Here is an 18,280-nt window from a genome sequence, read left to right on the forward strand (position 1 = left end):
CAAATTTTTTTGGTCCCCCAACAGTGCCCCAAAAAATGTTGAAAATTAAGGCCATCTCAGCCAGCCACAATGCTTTGAGCTCAACGTAATCAATAAATTTTTAGAGGGAACAAAAGGCAAACCACAGGGAAATCACAATAACATTTTTAACATGCAAAGTCTCAAAAGCTCCAGGAAAGCCAGATAAAAGGAGAGACCATATTCACTTAAGGCATCAGAAAACAAGCCAGTAACAAACAGGGCTAACTGGAAAGGGCATCCAGGATTTAAAAAATACGATTGCTGCAATAAAGTTAGATTGTATCAGCAAAATATATGCTGTGTAAAGCATGACAGGGAGAGACAAACAATTTACCTATTTTTATTTTAAACTTCCTCATGAGCCAAAGCTCATTAAAATGCATATGTTGGTGACTAACTACTTACTGACTTCAGTGACATTCAGTTCAGGCCAGGCTTTTTTCAGAGGAAAAGCTCTAAAACTATTCACATCAGTAGTTTTTGGCACTTACTAGGGATCAACTTTTAAGGTACTATTTAATCAGTAGAAAAAGTGAATCCTGACACAAGCAATGCCATACCTTGAGTTCCTGCTTGGGCTCCACATTTTTAATGGTGGTGTAATAAATGTGGTGGCCGTACTGATAGGCCACCAGATTCTGCTCCAGGTGGTTTTGAGCTGGACGCACAAACATCATCCAGTTACACAGAGCCTCACTGGAAAGTTCAAACCACAAGTCCTCTTGCAAGTCTCTGTCTTTTCTGTCACCCTTATCAAGAGAAACCTGCAGCAAAATCCAATTACATGTGACTGTAACTGCCTGGAAGCACATTCAAAAGAATTTGAATTACTAATTTTTTGTGCCCCTGCAATGAAGCAATGAAGGCATAGCTAATTTTCTCTCTTTACTAACACAGATCCAGAAACAAGCAGAAAAATATTTAGAAACAGGTAACTAGGGAGGCACAATGGATACTTCCAAGGCTTTCAGGACCAAGAATCATTCATTAAAGGGGTCAGGCATAGTATGAACAAGTGACTATAACAAATAACATACAAATAGCTGTAGCTTTAGTAGGGTACAGAAACATCAATTGGAAGCTTCTAACTGGCAGACCCACTTTTTCTTTCATTTCTTGAGTCATGACACTCCCTCAAGCAGAAAGCAGCATTTCTTTAGCTGAACTTCTTTTGGTTGCTGAATCTGCCTATGGTCACAACTTGCTTGTCAGACACTGTCCAGAGCCCTCCTAAGACTGTGGATCTAAACTCCAACACATAAAGGACCAATTTTTTCTAGTGAAACCAGTAAATAAATGGATAAAAGTCACTCAAACCCATTTAACCCCATACTTGGCGAGAGGAAAGGTATAAAAATATTTCCCCTCCCCAACATCTTATGAATTGAAAGGTAAGAAAAATATTTTGAACTGAGGCTACACCATGACACAAAAGAATGGCTGCAGAACATCCTTAGAAGGGGCTGCTATTTTTACGTCCAGATGCTGCTTCAGCTCATGTGAGAGTGATTCACAGCCTTCCAGGTTATGCACCCTATATATATGCATATATATATATCCCATTACCATAATGCCAGAACATTCACCAGGATTAGTGTGTCAGCCTGAATAACAGCAGATTTGAAGCCAAAACAATACGGGTATATCTTAGTTATAGTCAGAGATGGAAGTAACAAAATATCTCTAGTGAATTGATGAAGGTAGAGTGACAAATTAATGAAAATAAAGGCTTAGGCCCAAATTGATTTCCCCTTTTTCCACCCTTACCTTCAAATGGATATAGCAGTCTTTGAGCTCAGTCTGTCTGACGAGGGGTCCTTCCACAGGCCCAAACTGTGTACGCTTTGGGATGCGCCGTTTGGAGAACACACCTCCCAAAAACCTGTCTATATAGAGCACCAGGGGAAGGCTGGCCCTCGCCCTGGTCAGCACAGGCCGGTTTGGGATGGGATGCAAAGGTCCGTGTTTCGGACACACTGAGGGATGTGCATTATTACACTCTTCACACCCTGCAACACAAAGGCAGAGAGGACATGACTTTTAGGCAGACACTCACACACCAGCTCAGAGACAGCCTTATCTCTCTCTAAACATCTTTAGCTTACCTGTGGAAAAACATTTATGTCAATAGTCTGTCGACATTTTAAAATATCAGACAGGCCAGTGTCCAGCCAAATAAGAACATATCAGCTCAGAGACTTCACTAAAGACAGAATTTTGTCTTTTCAGTCAAGCAGCCCAATTTGAATTCACATTTCTGGGAATCAAGACTCACACTTAGTCATTACTGCTAAAATCTGAATGGTTTTTGCCTCTCTTTATTAAAGGTCTAATGGAGAGGGAAGAAAAAAGCAGGTAGCACAGGAAGCAGGTATGACTGCACATGCTTACACAAATCATTGGGATCAAAGGGTCGAGGTGGATCTGGATCCCACTCATCCATGTCAGTGTCTTCCCCATCTTCATCCTCATCTTCATCATCATCTTCTTCCTCCTTTGTTTCTATCCTTTCCATTTGATTCTGCAGAGGTGCTAAAGGATCAGAACCATCCACAGCCTCCATAGGAGGTAACACCTGGTTATGCACCGGTAATGATGCCTGAAGAGAGAATTCACAAACAATTCAAGCTGATTCATGAAGAAAACCACAAGGACAGGCAATGAAGGTTATTGCTAGTCTACCCTTCCTGCTGCCTCTAGTAATAGAGAGGAGGACAAGGGAAGGTGCTAAAAGACTGCCAAGGGATGATGAGGCTGATGGCCTCACTCAAAACACCTGTATTACTCCCTGGCTATACCCTGTCAAGGACTCAGTTCTTAGAAGAAACTGAACTCAGAAGAAGTTCTCGACCCTTGCAGAAAGTTCAAAACCAAGTCCAGGCTCTGTAGATATTACCTAGAGCCTAAAGCTGTATTTTAATTTCTTTTGTACAAAGTAGAGTGTCGGAATCTGTGGTATTGATGATTCCGAGATTGTAGAAAGTCTCTGTCTGTCAGCCCCGCTGCCAAAGCAGAAGCCATAATTCGTCTGTGCTGTTTCAAGGTTGTTTATTCTGTTTATCTCTAACATGTTCTGCTGCCCTGCCGCAGCTCTGTCCTGCAGGGCAGCGTGTGGGGCTCTGCCCTCAGTGGGATGGTACAAACATTATATACCAGAAATTACGTGTGCTATATTTACAATAATGTGCCAATATCTATCATCTACGTTAAATAGCGTGTCCCCAGCCTAAACCAACAGAAAAATGCCAACACTACAGTGAAACATGGAGGGCATGAAGAAGGAGAAAAAGGACAAGACACACCCAATTTCCTCCATCTTGTCCCCTCTGAACCCCTAATCTAGAAACCTAAAATTTTACTTTTGCACCCGTGCCACATTTAATTATTACTCATATCAAACACTCAGAGCTTGTAATTCATCCTGTAAGATTGAAAACTCTTTTCCATGGACAGAGATCACATACAGTGTCTCTGGGGGCTCTGTCCAGGGGGGTTCCTGACCCACTGCCAGGGTCCCAGGCCCTCCAGAGCAGCCAGAGGGAAGCCCTGGATTCCCACAGTAGAGAACCCTGCACTTTGGCATACAATCTTCTCTTTACAATCCAACAAAACCCATCTCCAGAGTACAAAGGTAGAGGTTAATATGGGGTGAGGTAATGTGGAGACTAGATATAAACTACAGAACATGAAGAACAGTTGAGGGCATTGCATTCTTCCACTAATTTTCAAGTTTAGCCCTTTCCTTCCTTAAAAGAACTGTAACAGTTGAAGTTTGGCACATATTCCATCACCCACACAGGATTCTCAGGTAGAGAACATGAAATATTACATGCAGCAGAGCTGCCTGAAAATACTGGCAAGGAAATCCAGTGGATGTTGCTGTGACAGTCAGCACTGCACCTTCTGTTAACTTCAGTTTTCAGCACTGACAGAATCTTAAGGTGGCTGCTCACAGAACCATCTGTGAAACAGGTTTCTCTGTATATTAAATATATGATATCCTAAACCCCACAGTCAGATATCCCACATTCCATGGTGAGACTAGGGAATACAGTACAAATCTGCACTACAGCTTTCTCACATCTCCTCCCATATCACTTAGCCATGTTTCATCCCCAGAGGTGATGGAGCAATGGAATCAGTACGCTTGTACATGAAAAAGGAAGGGGTGCCTGGCAACTTACTCTATCTGCTTGTGGCCCCTGCTCCAGAGCCACTGGCTGGGGGGAGTCAGCAACGCTGCCGAGCACAGACAGGTTGGTGGGATTCATGCTCTGCGCAGCAGCAGGCAAGAGCACAGTTACCTAAAATCACAGGCATTCATTTTAGCACTGCAGCATTTCCATCAGTCACTTAACACATGGGCAGGGATCAGCATGCACAGCTCCCTTGAGCCCTGCACTCTACTCAAAAATCATTCCCATGATTTTTGGGATTCAAATAGGGCTGATGGGCTTGGACAGAACCTGCAGCTCCTGGGACAAAGGGAAAGACTTCAAATCTACAGACTTCACAAATTCTGAATTACCTATTACACATTTTTAAATTAAGATCCTGTGTTCAATTGCACTAAAAGGAGCTCTTGAGATCTTGGTAAAACCAGTGATTTGGTTAAAGACTAGTAAGACTGGTAAAACCTCTTTTCCTCTATGCTCAAATTTAATTTCATTTTCAAGGGAAAAAGTAAAGAAAGACTAAAAAACATTTCCTCTCTTCTTGACTTTTTCCTTCCTCAAGCAAACCCTGCTGAAGGCTGAGGGGTTTAGAACTAGATAAACTTTAAGGTCTCTTCAAATCCAAATCATTCTGTGATTCTATGATCCAGGATCCATAAAAAACCAAGATGGTGTATTGACCTCATGAAAAGATCAAGCTTTCAAACAAGAGGATCCCAACAATTATTTTTCTTTACATCTGGTCACTATACATTTTTGTTTACATACTCTTTTTCTTTTGTGCTGTAACAACCAAATTAATGCATCTCATCCATTCAGCAATAAAACAAAGCACAACTAAATCCCCCAGGAATCACCTTTCCTGCCTTTTGTTTCCTGCTTATATATACAGGAATTTGCACCATTATTTCCTTCTCTACAGCTGATATCATGCGGTTTCTGGTTTGTGTCTCTGACTGTTAAGCAGCTTTTATGTTAAAATCCAAGCTCCTGCCTCTCTGCAGAGTGCTTAATAAATATGAGATAAAACTGAGAACAGTGAATTGGGCCAGTAGGGAGGGAGCAGAAAACAAAATCCATAACGTAAGCACTCAGTCTTAGTAGTCCAAACTAGGTGCTTTGTTTAAAGAGGTATTAAGAGCAATTTATGAAACTCCTGAAAAACAACAGCGAAAAGACTTCAGGGAATGATGTCACAGTGAGGAGGAAACCACCACGCCAGTTTGGTATTGACATTTCTGAAGCCAAGTGACAACAAAGAGGCATCATCATTCCTCCAGTGTGCCAGCAAGGAGAGGGTCACATAGACTTGGATCTATTTGTACCCCCTATTAGCATTGCCTACTATTAATCACACCAAACATACCCTTACTTGCACTTCCATGTTAGGCACTGCATGGTTTATGGGCATTATTTTTATAAACCTCTCACTTTCTTTCTACAATAAATTTTCTTCTGAAAGACAAAAGGAGCTTTAATTATTATTTTATCATTAGTTGTCAGTTCAGGGATGTCCCACATGAAATGCTAATATCAAAACAGCTGCAAAGGTAGGAGTTGATCTAATGATGTATTAACTATTCACCAAAAAATTAATATATATGTTAGGACTGCTGTCAGACTCTGTTGGAATGGAAGACAGGCTGAGGACACAGAGGCAAGTACTTCTGGAGTAATAATGGCAGATCACCTCTGTTGTAACTGCCATCTGCACTGTGCACAAATAATCTCCTATTTTTAACTAATACTATATTTGTGAAATTAATTTCAAGACAATTAAACAGGAATTTCTGGCTTCTTAATGCAGGGAAATTGATGGAGTAAAAAAATTCCAGAACAAAACTTCAGAGAATGAAAAGAATGAGAAGACAGGTAACACCTTTATTGTGTCACTCTTTGCTTCCCATCTGTGCCCCAACAATTTAGAAGTTTTTTTAGCAAGAAAATTTGCTTTCAGCACAGATTCAATCCCTCACTCTGCCCCAAGACTGTCAATAAACACACATTTTAATGATGGCTTTGGTGATGATTTGGATCTAGTATATCCATTCACACATGTCATTAAAGACCCACCAAGCAGTAATGATTTTAAGTCTACGACAAGCAGAGAATTCCAACCACAGATCTGAAAGCACCTGTCTAGAGCTGATTACCACAGCACAGTCCCCAAAGACACCAGTAAGAGTTAATAACAAAACTTCCCCATCCTTGATCGATGGATGATAAAGAATAAGGAAAAACCATCATAACCTTATAAACACAGGTTGCAGTTTTATTCTCTTCCCAGCCCACCTCACACCGGCAAGCCCAGCACACAGGTTTCACACTTAATTTCCTGTGACATTTCTAGTAAACCTAGAATTTAATCCAATTTTTCTATCCCTCAAGAGCCTTCTGTGGACTCCAAGGCATTTGGATCAGAATGTGCATGAGGACAACTGAAAACCCCACCTTTCCAAAATGGCACATTCAGATGACATCAGCCACATCTGCTGCAGGGACACTGTTGAAAGATTTTTTTCATGCTATCTGGGGCAGTAAATTAGAATTCTTGTTGAATATTAATTAAAGAAAACTAACTCAAAAAAATCTTAACTTTTACTGTCATTCATGCTCAAGGTGGTCATTGGTCCTGATCAGGGTGACAGCACAAGACTGTCACTGGACAACTTCGAAGTCCCAGCTCATTACCCTCCCACACCACATGAATGTCCCTTTACCTTCCCTAACTGCTCCCTCATAATTTTAGGTCCAAAATGAATAGTATCTCTTCCTTACCTGCTGGGTAGTAGCATCCTGTTGGACATAAGCCACTTGGGAGGGATCTGTAAACAGAGTCTAGACAAAGTGAAAAAGGCTTATCAAACCAGCCATGGGGGTTTTTACTCCCAACTCACACAAAAGTTACCCTGCCACTACAAAACAACCCGCATTTGAGCCTTTGTCAGCTTCTAACCTGCCTATTACCACAGCAAACTACTTCAACTTACCCAAGCAGACCTACGTACATAGAAATTAAAATTTAGGTAATGCTCCATAAAGAGTTAATATATTTATGCAGCACTTTGTATCTGTACAGCTAAAGTGTTTCACAGTTTTTGGGTTTTTTTTTTTTTTTATTTTTTTTATTTACCAAAATCACTTTGCCAGTTGCTGATTTGATAAAATCTACAGGATGAAATTCAATAGCACTATCTATGCCCTCAATGTGTAACACTTAAAAGCAGGATAGAAGGTAACTGTGAGCATTTTCTTCCTGAAAATTCACAAGACTGCTGCATGCTTTCTTCTGAGGAACTATCCTATGCACATCCTATATGGGATTTTGATATGGCCAAGATGCTGTTTAATTTCATAGATGCCATACCAACTACAATATTCAGCAAGAACAGCCCTGACAGAATCCCAGGAAAAGCAAGACTAAGAATTGACTGAGGCCAGCCTTACTTAGCCAAAACTTGAAAAATCTGAGCTTGCAGCAGCCTGGCTACAATAAAATAAAGCATGGTGCAATACAAATTCCTTTAGCACTGTGAAAATTTCATTTTAGATGCAGAAGAGTGTCTGAGTATTACACATCTTTTGACACAATGACAGCATTCAGAGTTTTGGAGTTAGTTGGCCAGTAACTTCCTGGGAGATATCCTCTCAGGATATCCCTTCACATAGAAGCTGGTTTTCTGGGACAGATGAGAGCTGCACAAGACTTACTGTGCCACATGACGCCCTGCCAGCATGACAGGGGTGTCAGGCACATGCACTTTGCAGCACAGCTAATCTCCCCTGTCAGTAGATATTATAAAACACTCTGGACAAAGCAAGCCTGTTCCTTTTTAATCCGTCCACACAGAGGCAGAGATGCATAGTATATTGACCCCATATAAACATGTGCTGCAAGGGAATAAAGGCTATTTCATATGATTATGCAGAAGAAAATGAATATAAAAGGTCTATAAAATCAGCAACCCTGCAGAGACCACAAAATTACATTGAATAAGCAGAGGTGCTCTGCAAAAAGACATGACTGTTATTATAACTATCAATTATGACAACCGTATTACACAAAACAAAGACTCTTCCAGAAGGAACATATATGGCTCTTAGCTTTTTACTGGATATAAGAGGCAGAACTTCTGGTGAGAGGATCCTTGTTTTGGAAAACACCTTTGAGTAAATTATAATCTCATCCACCTTCAGTGAAGTAACCAGCAGTTCATAATTAATAGCCTCACCATCCTTTGATAAGCAGATTTGCACATCAGACAAATGAACAGCATGAAGTCCCTGCTCAGCAGTGGGCAGAGAAAACTGCTGGGAGCAATTGCCTGCTATTTTCCAGTCATACCACTTGGCTGGTAACTGGCCTTCATCCCAAACAAGATTGTTGTGTTTTCTAGGTGCCAAAACCAGGACGAGCTCAGAACCACACATGCCTGTGTAGCTTCCACGGGGTGGATGTAAACGAGGGTGTGCTCCGAGGTGTCCACAGAGGTGTAGGAGGTGCCGTCAGCCGTGTAAACCACCTGCTGTGCAGGGCCGCGCTCCTGCTCGTCACTGTACATGATCTGGGCCACTGCCCCCCCCTCGGGGACAAAGTGCACCTGGGGAACAAACAGATCCTGGACTCGCACCAACACAGGCCAGTGGGACGCAGCACCAGAGTCACAGGGTGCCTTGGAAAGCAGAGAGAACTTGTGTCCCAACTAATCTGAATGCAGTGAAAAACATATATTTCAAATCTGATTCAATTATTCTACCAACAGAAATCTGGACACAACTCCCATCAGTGTCTGGCTTTACTCTGCATTGCAACTCAAGACGTAACTGCTACAAAGGGCACCCACTCATACTTAGTTCTTGCATGATGCTTTGAAAATTTGTAAGGGAACAAGTTCATATTTTAACTGATGTATCTATTAAATGTATTGGGATATTGTTTCCCTTTATGCTTATATTCCTTTCAGGATTTATGATAATTACTTCATTCAGCTAGTTCTGTAGTTGGAGGCAATTTGTGCTGTCTGATGAGAGGCTAACGGAATTTATTAACTCTGATACTCCTCAAGTTATAGTACTGCAGTTCTCAGTTCTCAGAGCATATTAGACTGCTTTCCTACAGTATGTATGTGCAGCATCAGTAGAAAATTCAACTATTTAAACAAATAAACCTATACCTAAAAACATTAAGCAGAGATTCCAAGGACTACTGGAACAAGTTATGTCTAGGGCTGCACTTTAAATCTAAACAAGTCTGTTTTACCAGAACATTATGATCATAACTGATGATCAGTGACCTATATTAAATGAGACAGACTCCAGTGAAAACAGGAATCTCTTTAGCTTTTGCCATCCTTTACATGCTGAAAAGCATTTTCAATGCATACGAAAAACTGGACAGTGAGCAGGAAACCTAGTTTGAATACAAGTATTCATAGTCACATAAAATTCTTTCACATAAAATGATACCACAGTTACATATTTTGTTTTGTTTTTTAGCTTATGCTTCAGAAGACACCTGGTACTCCCCCGTGGATGCTCAGTGCTGATTGCATACAATAAATATTCTCACAAACACTACAATTTCACATTTGGAGAGGACTCTGTAAATACTCATTAAGCCTTAAAACTGCCTCCTGCAAACAGCAGCATGGTCATCCCATTGTAGAGAGAAAGGAACACAGGCCATTGAGAACTGCCTTTCTTTGCAAATTTCAAAGCTGGAAATTACTAAGAGAGGCAGGATTTCTCAGCTTGTGGGTCAAATACCATGCAGCACCCTTTTCCTACCATACTCAAAAGAGTAAATCAATTTACAGAATTCCAGAAATTCCCAGCTGTGTTGTCTCAGAGGCAGAGGGACAAGTTGTATACAGCAGAACCTGACTGCATTAGTCACTTACAATTAATATTTCTCCCTTCCTCATTACCCAGATGTCTGGCTGAAAAAAAATTACTCGTATTAGTTTCCCCAGGGTCCACCCACAGCTCCATCTGATTCAAATGATGCCATCAAAAGCGGCTGCCACTAAGCACAGATTTTGTTCATTACTCTGAACATTCTTTACTCTCCCACATGGTAATAAATGTATTTGGACACTGAAACTTCTATAGCCACTGCTTAGTTTTGTTCAGCTCATTTCAGAGCTCTGTGTCTCCACTGCTGCAGTTTGCACAGTTCAGTTTCTGAAGCTTTAACCTCAAACCACCACAGAAATGTTTGTATTTCTGCTCAAATGAAAGCTGAGCTTCTAGACTCTAAATCAGGGCCAAATGGGAACTAACCCTCCCCACCAATCCCAATCCAGCCCAAGCAGAGGCAGAGCCCTGGCTAATCACCTGTGCAGTGTTCTGGTCCTGTCCGGCAGACTCAGTCCACACCTGAGGACTTTCCTCTTTCAGATCCATCTCCTCCCTGCCTGTGTGCTCCATGAGGAGGAGATCTACTGGAGTAATATCTGGCTGAAGGGATTCATCCGTTCATTGTGTTTCTGCTTCCAGAAGACAGGGTGATCTTCAGCAACATGCCTGTAAAAAAACAGGGAACAGAGACATTAAAACCAGCATGACACATGGCATGGAGCTACCAGGGATTTGTTATTATCCACTACCACACTTCAGTAACACAGAGTAAAGCAGGTTAGGCTTTACAAACACATCCTACAAGACCTCTTAAGTTATGGGAACAAGGGAACAGAAATCTTATCTCACTGAGCATGGTCAAGTCCTACTGGTTCACCACTTTCCATATCCCATTCAGGAGAAACAAATCAACCATTGCACCAATTGCACTGCAAGGTTACACTGAATTCTTCCTGCGTGTCTTTCCTTGGTCACAGACCATCCACAACATCTTCTGCTCATTGTCCTTCTGGCACCTACCAGCCTAGAAATCAATAAATAATGCAAAAATTAGACCTGAGGCTTCCAACAAGAAAACACTATATTCAGAGATGCATCATCAGTTCCTCAGTTTGCCTGAATGAGGTTTTGTTTGAGCACCAACTGGTTTTCCATGTACAGACAGATTTGACCTTGGACAAGACTCCAGTCCCAGGTTAGTACAGCGTTACAATAGCCAACTACTAAAAAGGAATAATGAAACTTAAACTCTCAAAGATCCTGACAAACTGCTTCCAAGCTTGACTTGATTCACCTCTTGCAATTTTACTGGGGCCTCTCAATCTGTCATTGTGATCCCAGAATGGGTAATTTACAGCTCTGGTGATTGAGTTGGTGGTTCAGCACCTTCCCAGTCCTTCATCTCTAATGTTGTATTAAATCACAGGCTAGGAATTAGCATGAGGCTGAGCCCATTTCATTTCTCAGCTACTCCAATTAACTTTATTTTATATCCAGTGCCTTGCTGAGCTGATCCAACACCAGTACCCATCTGTGCACCAGGAAGGGAGCAAAAGGCTCCTTGCTGATGCTTTAATTCATTTGCATTTTAAATGCAAATTATTTTAGTCATAATTTATCCCTATAAATACTAGCATTTGGCTTGTCATTGACAAACTGAAAAATAGATAAGGAGAAGTAAAAAAAGCAGCAGGCACTTTCTGAATCCTCCTAATTTTGCCAGCAAGGACTAAGCTGTGCAGACCTCAGCACTGACTGTTCCACTGGGCCTGGCCAGCATGGATAAATCATCAGGGCAGGGAAGTCTCAGGCTAACGTCACTGAACTGTGCGGTGGAGAAAAAAAATCATGTTACTTACATATAGACAAAGAAAAACAGTACGAAAGATATTTCTGGGCATCACTAGACATCAAGTCTTGCTGTTACTGGTGAATGGAGTTAACACTTGCTGTCTCACTCTGAGCAACCCAGCACACATGAGCCCCACAACAGCAGACATTGAGGAACTGTTCTGACTTTCTCTTATATCCAAACATCTCCAGTTATGGGAATACAGGGACAGAAACCTCATCTCCATTAACATTACTTGATACAAAACATCCCCAAAAAGCACTTATGAGAAAAATTAAAATTAAATCCATGTACCAGCACTCAATTCCTGAGCTAAGTATGAACAAATTAACTGCAGCAAACACAAGTGATAAACACCAGCCTTGTTCTCAAAGTGTGGAAGGTCAGGGCAATTTACAGATAAATATTATTTATTTATATATCCAATTGCACACATGCTCTGATCTATAAATAAATAACATCCATCCCTACACAGAACCTTTCTCCTAGCTACTCGTTATGTTATAAAGGATTAAATTAGAGATTTTCTCAGATCTAATCCTACCTCATTCACTGACCTTCACTCATTTTATCAGGCATATGTTCTTTATTCAGAATATATACATACATCAGGTATATGATCACCTCTACCCATGCGAAACGTGACAGCATTTATGCCAGCAATACACTGTGAACAACTTCTTTGCAAAATGTAACATCTATCCTATTGATATTCTTCAGCTGGTTTATCCACAACAGCTCTTTTCCTAGACTGCCAGTATTAATCAAGAGCCAATTCAGGTAATTGCACTAACAGTAGCCGATAGTTTAATCAATTACCTAACTACTTAGTAAACTAAAAATTAAAAATAAACATTAAAGGTTTCAATTTGGAGTGATTTGATTTTTTTTTTTAATATAATTATCCTGTTAAAAAAGAAACCAATTACATTACCTACTAATTGAATTAAGGGAAAGGCACAGTTCTGGCTAATTCCATATGGCGCAACAAGTAGCAGGATTTTTGGCTGACCTTCCCTACCAGCGGACACGGAAGGTCTGAAGGAAGATGCTGACTCACTCCTGTAGAGTCATTTTGGCACAGATAACTTACAACTTGAGTACAAAGGAGACGGAAGGGTTTAGGCAGGGTCTTTAAAAGAAAAAGCTGGGAACTAAGATTCATCTCTGAAAAAAGAAGTACCAAAAAGTTGGAAAAGAAAGCAGAAGACAGTCATTTAATGGTTCTGAAAGTTAGCACTAACTTAAAATCTTGGGGGAAAATAAAGCAAGACTGAACCAAATTCAGTGCCCCAATGCTGCAGATTCTATAAACAGTCTGGTTATTGGTGTTCTTGACAGTAATGAAAAGAATAAACAGCTCAGCCCAGCTAGTTGTGCAGCAATAAGGGACAATAGTAGGAACTGCAGGATTTGCTGATGCTTTCAACTTCTGTACTTCCAAATTCATCCTAGGATTGACCTCTGGTATGCATTCCCCTCAGTTAGTCTGTAATCATGAAAACACACTGAAAAGCACATTTCCCTGGAAACATGGATGTGCAAAGAAAGAAGACAATGCAGGAGGAGACAGGCCATGTCCCAGAGAGGTCCTGGGGACTGGCAATACAGAGGACAGGAGGCAGGAGCAAGTGTTGAAATTCAGCTGTGGAATAAGCCCTGCAGTCAAGGCCAGAAGCTGGAAAAAATCTTACCCAAAGGCACTGATAATAGAACTGACACAAAATACCAACACCTGAGCAAGTTTTCTGAAGCTGATGACAAGAAGATTAAACAAACTTTGTTCACTATTCTTTCATAGGATGCTCCTCCTCATGAATCCTGCACAATCTTATTTCTTTCCCTAGATCCTGCTCTTAATACCTATTACAGCCCTGACACTGACAGCCACGGTGTTTTGAAATCTTAACCATTCCCCTGTGGTCTTCTCTCAGCTCTGGTAGCTTTTTAGGAGAAATAAATGTGAAACTGTGGACATAAGCATTGCCAAATCACTCGCATGCAGGGAGTGCTCTCTGCTTGCTCTCCACACTGTTTGCCCATGGATTATCCTTTGCAATTGTTGATTTTTCTCACTGTATTGAACACATCAGACTTTTTCAGACAAGCTAAATAAACACCAAGACATGCACCTCAACGGCAAGCTCTGCTGTGTCCAAAGGATTACCGTAAGAATCTGTGTGACAGAAATTGAAACTCAAGTGCAGAAATCCTAAAAGAAAAAGAGATATTTAAAGATAAAAGGCATTGTGATAGGATAAACTCAGTTTTTTTATCAGTATCCATAAAGTAGGCTACATTTTGTAATAAAAATCCTCATGGAGGTTTAGTAAAACAGTAATCCAAACAGCTTTCTTAAACTCATGTTAAATGTACGTGTTATGTATGTCACAACTATATTCCCTCCACTATAAAATATAAGAAGCCTGGCTCAAATTTTTGTTGTTTTTTTTTTTTTTTTTAAGTTCTTACTTTTCTGGAAGTTGAAAGATGAGACAATTACAACACATCACCCAATTGTCACCCAAAATTCCACCAGCACCCCAATGCTTTCATACAATACAATGAGCATCACAAACATGAGCAAGAAGCAATGCCAGTGGGAGATGCTAAAGCATTTACAATAACTGCAGACACAGCATTTTCCTCCCCAAATAACAGGCATCCCTCACCCTGTCTGTGCTGGGTGATGACACAAGCTGAACAGTAACAGGCATAACTAAAGAGTACAAATATAGTCCAGTACCACTCCAGTATGGCAGTGGTGAGGCAGTGACACTCCTGTGTCGCTATATATTGTGTGAATCACGACACAACATGATCCAAGAACCAGCACAGCTCCTGTGACTTTGAAATATCTCCTCTAGTGGAATATTAGCTCATTCTGAGCTCTGCAAGTAAATTAACCATCCCTTCAGGACAACACAGGTTTGTCTCAGAACACCATTCACATTTACCTTCCTTTTCTCAACACCTTCTGCAACCTGCTGCTGTCACAGACCTACAACCATCTCTCTTTAGTTGTTGCATTTTACATCTAATCCAGAAAATGTCATTAATAACAAAACTTCTCTGCTGCTCCTGATGCCTCAAAAGAATATTGGTGTCATTGTCTGACAGTTTTCATTTTTTTTTCCAAGTACTCCCTTCTGTTCCTGTGGGATGGTGTTTTCTCTGGAGCTGTGATTATTAAACCAGCAGCTTCCCTATGAATTGCATTCAGCTCCAGAGGATGGGAAAGCACTGCTCAAAGGGGCAAAGCACCTCATTACCTATCCAACAGCAATCTCCTTCTTAGCTTTGCTGCCTCAGCATTAGACACCCTGAGCCACCACAACTCTACATGTCCCCTCACAGGTGCATCCATGATCTCCTCAAAACGCTCAAGAGTGAACAGTGCTGTAAGAGAAAACCACTAACAGCAAAGTCACTGCTCTTTGTGTTTGATGTCCAAGTGTTCTAAACACAAGTTAAACCCAGTGAACTCACCCAGGGCTTCAAAGGTAAGCTCTGAAAGTCAGAAAAAAAACACCACAAAAAAACCTAGAATCAACAATAACCAAATTGGTTTTCTTGGCAAACTTGCTATTAAAGAATGACAATTTCTTTCAATGCTGCGACTACACAAGAATATACAGAGACAAAATCTCTGGGGACTTCATCTGCAGCAACCTCTGTGAGGCTCACTAAGGATATTCTGCTGAAAAATCCAAGCCACTGGCTGCCAAACACTCATTTTTGCCCCTTCTCTGGGATGAGAAAGGGCGAATATTAAAACGGAGCAAGGAGAAAAGACCACCTCCCTGCTCAGGGAGGAATAAAGCCACTCAGTATCTCAAATTAGAATCCACTTTAAAATAACAGTACATAAACCAGCTAATGTGATTTACTCCCCAGTGTAAAAGAGCCTTGCCATAGCCTGAGGTTCCCTGCAGCAATAACACCAGGGACTACCGGCTCCTCCCACAACTGAGCTCACTGACAACTGTGTGTCACCCCGGCCATGTGGAAGGGCAACAAGATCAGTACAAAAGGGGTTTTACGACTCTGAGTCTTCCTCCAGCTTTTAATATGAAAATTATTTATTATTTTCAAAAGGAACATCACATTTGTGTGCAAAGAGCTTCATCCACACTTAAAGTTAATTATCCTAGTTTTGCTAGAAGGCAGTCAGTACATTTCCTGGGAATCCTTTAGCAGGAACATGCTTTCATTCCAGCAAGGAGGTTTGTAACCTCATTGAGGACTGAGTCAGGACTGTCATCACCTCATCTGCATTCCCACCCACCACAGGAACATACTGTTTCAAGGAACTCTGGCCCTGGTGCATTTTGTGTGACTATTATCAATCAGGTAATTTAAAACCACATTATTCATGTTTTACTGGTGAGTTAAAAGTGGAAATCATACTAGGGCTGGGACAGCAAGAATTATTTATCTCCACAAAGGGAAAACTAGCTTCAATTTATTTTGTCATATAATAAATAGAAGAGGTCAGCCAAACACCAACTCACTCTTTGCTGCCATTGTACATAATGAATCTATCTCCTTGCGGCACATCCACCATCAAAGCAGCAATGAGCTGGAAAAGATCTCTTAGACCGAGGCTAGACATCACATGTTACAGTCCTTTTCCTAAAGGGACAGTGCCCAGGTGCTGAAGGTGACAGCACAACAGTCTGATGTAACTATTCTCTCACAACTTATCAGGTAAGTAGCTGAAAATCCATTTCTACCACAGAATACAGGAGAGAATCCAGCCTGAGCAGAGGTTAACATCCTCCTGGGGACTACATAGGCTGCGTTTAGACACCTACTAAGAGATGCTCCAAGGACATCGCTCCTGAGTCCTAATTCTTGTATAATTAAGTATTTCTCACACTGTCCTCTCTCTCAGTGGGCAAAGACTCAATTCTACATACGCAAATCTCTTCTTTAGTCACCTCTCTTCCCATTTGTTCAACATCTACATATTCACTCAAGCAACCAATTTCTTCCTCCCACCCTCAGCTTCCTGAATCTATGGCCACATTCCACATGTTCTTATCTTCCCAATGTTTCATCCTCTGAGGTCCCTGTGGTACCATGGCTGTTGAAACAGATACTGCAGTTTTTGGGCTCCAGCTGCTCGAGGCAGTGACCATGCCTTCCTAAAGGATCTGGTTGATAAATCTCAGGGAGAGAAGTCTGATAAAGCAAGGAAGCATGGAATATATGCATTTAAAGTATAGGATGACACAAAAGGAAAATAAATGTCTGTATCAGTGTCTTTTACAGTTCTGCCCACACAACCTTCAAGATGGCTCTATTAGGGATAACTGAAAGAAAACAAACCATTCCCCTCCAGCTTCTTCCTGCCAAATTTTTGTCTCACATCTCTTCTCCTCCTTCAGTAAACTCTTTCCAAAAGAACTGTCAGTTGGAGGGGTGTGGCAAGTACATTTCTCTCACTCTCAGGATTTTTCATAGAGGTGCACAGAGAGAAATGAAAGAGAAAACAATTTCTATTTCTGTTCCTTGTTTTTCCTATGTGGAATGTGTTGGAGAATTGTTTACCTGGAGTGAGTGCTTGATTGGATTCTGGTGAGGATTGTTTGAGCCAGATGGCCAATCCAACCCACCTGGGGCTGGACTCTCGGGAGAGGGTCACAAGTTGTGTTAGAGTTAGAGAAAGTAGTATGTAGTTTTAGTATCTTCCTTTTTATATAGTATATCAATGTATTTTAGCATAGTTATAATAAAGAAATCATTCAGCCTTCTGAATTGAGTCAGACATCATCATTTCTTCCCATTGGGTTCGCCTGCATTCACAATAGAGGGGATTCTTCCCCTTCCTACAAGGGGGTGGTGCTGCTTCCTCTCTCCTTCCACCCCCTCTGCATCTCTCCTATGAATTTAAATCACCTGTTGTAAAATTCAAAAAAATAAAATGACCTTGTTTCTGCACACAAAAACACATACCTGAGATAACTCCTTCAGAATAGCTGCTGCTCTGCACTACCCCAGAAAACCAATGGACTATCTGCACCTTCAGACAGGTGGGGACTGACATATAGAGCCATTTCAGGGCTATGATACAACAACTGCATGTTTTACTAGCAGGAGATAAAAGCTGTAAATAGACCCAATCTAATGTTCCAAGTCCAAACAAAATCCACCATAAAAAAAACAGCCCACTTAATTAGATACACTTAGAAGTCCATTAGAATTCAGTGTACACAGCTGACAGCAGCTGCAGGTGGTTAGGAACACACTGGAAATGGCTGCTCACTGCAGAGCAATTTACCCCAGGAGAGCTCATCCAAGAATTTTCTGCAAAGGATAGGACTAAGGGTGCCAGAGGAGAGCAGACAATACTACAGGCCCATTTCTC

The 18,280-nt window shown here is 41.1% G+C and overlaps 1 protein-coding gene across 8 annotated transcripts in view; it reads right to left on the reverse strand.

Moving 5' to 3' along the window:
- The window catches only part of PRDM10 (PR/SET domain 10), a 45,643-nt gene that overhangs the window by 25,029 nt on the left and 2,334 nt on the right, over positions 1-18,280 (reverse strand). For 6 of the 8 annotated variants that reach the window (XR_012051853.1, XM_030291074.4, XM_012570802.5 and 3 more), the window contains exons 2-8: positions 10,533-10,721; positions 8,630-8,797; positions 6,975-7,034; positions 4,206-4,325; positions 2,413-2,620; positions 1,789-2,030; positions 582-785 (exon numbers count right to left, since the gene is read on the reverse strand). Coding sequence is in view for 7 of the 8 variants with exons in the window: in XM_030291074.4 (XP_030146934.4) it covers positions 582-785; positions 1,789-2,030; positions 2,413-2,620; positions 4,206-4,325; positions 6,975-7,034; positions 8,630-8,797; positions 10,533-10,625 (1,095 nt within the window). In the remaining variant the exon portion in view is untranslated. Of the gene's footprint in view, positions 1-581; positions 786-1,788; positions 2,031-2,412; positions 2,621-4,205; positions 4,326-6,974; positions 7,035-8,629; positions 8,798-10,532; positions 10,722-10,904; positions 11,041-18,280 lie in introns of those variants that run through there. The other 2 variants (XM_072918083.1, XM_072918087.1) reach the window with 2 other exon arrangements.

This window comes from Taeniopygia guttata, chromosome 24 (assembly GCF_048771995.1).
Source record: "Taeniopygia guttata chromosome 24, bTaeGut7.mat, whole genome shotgun sequence".
Classification (NCBI taxonomy): domain Eukaryota; kingdom Metazoa; phylum Chordata; class Aves; order Passeriformes; family Estrildidae; genus Taeniopygia; species Taeniopygia guttata.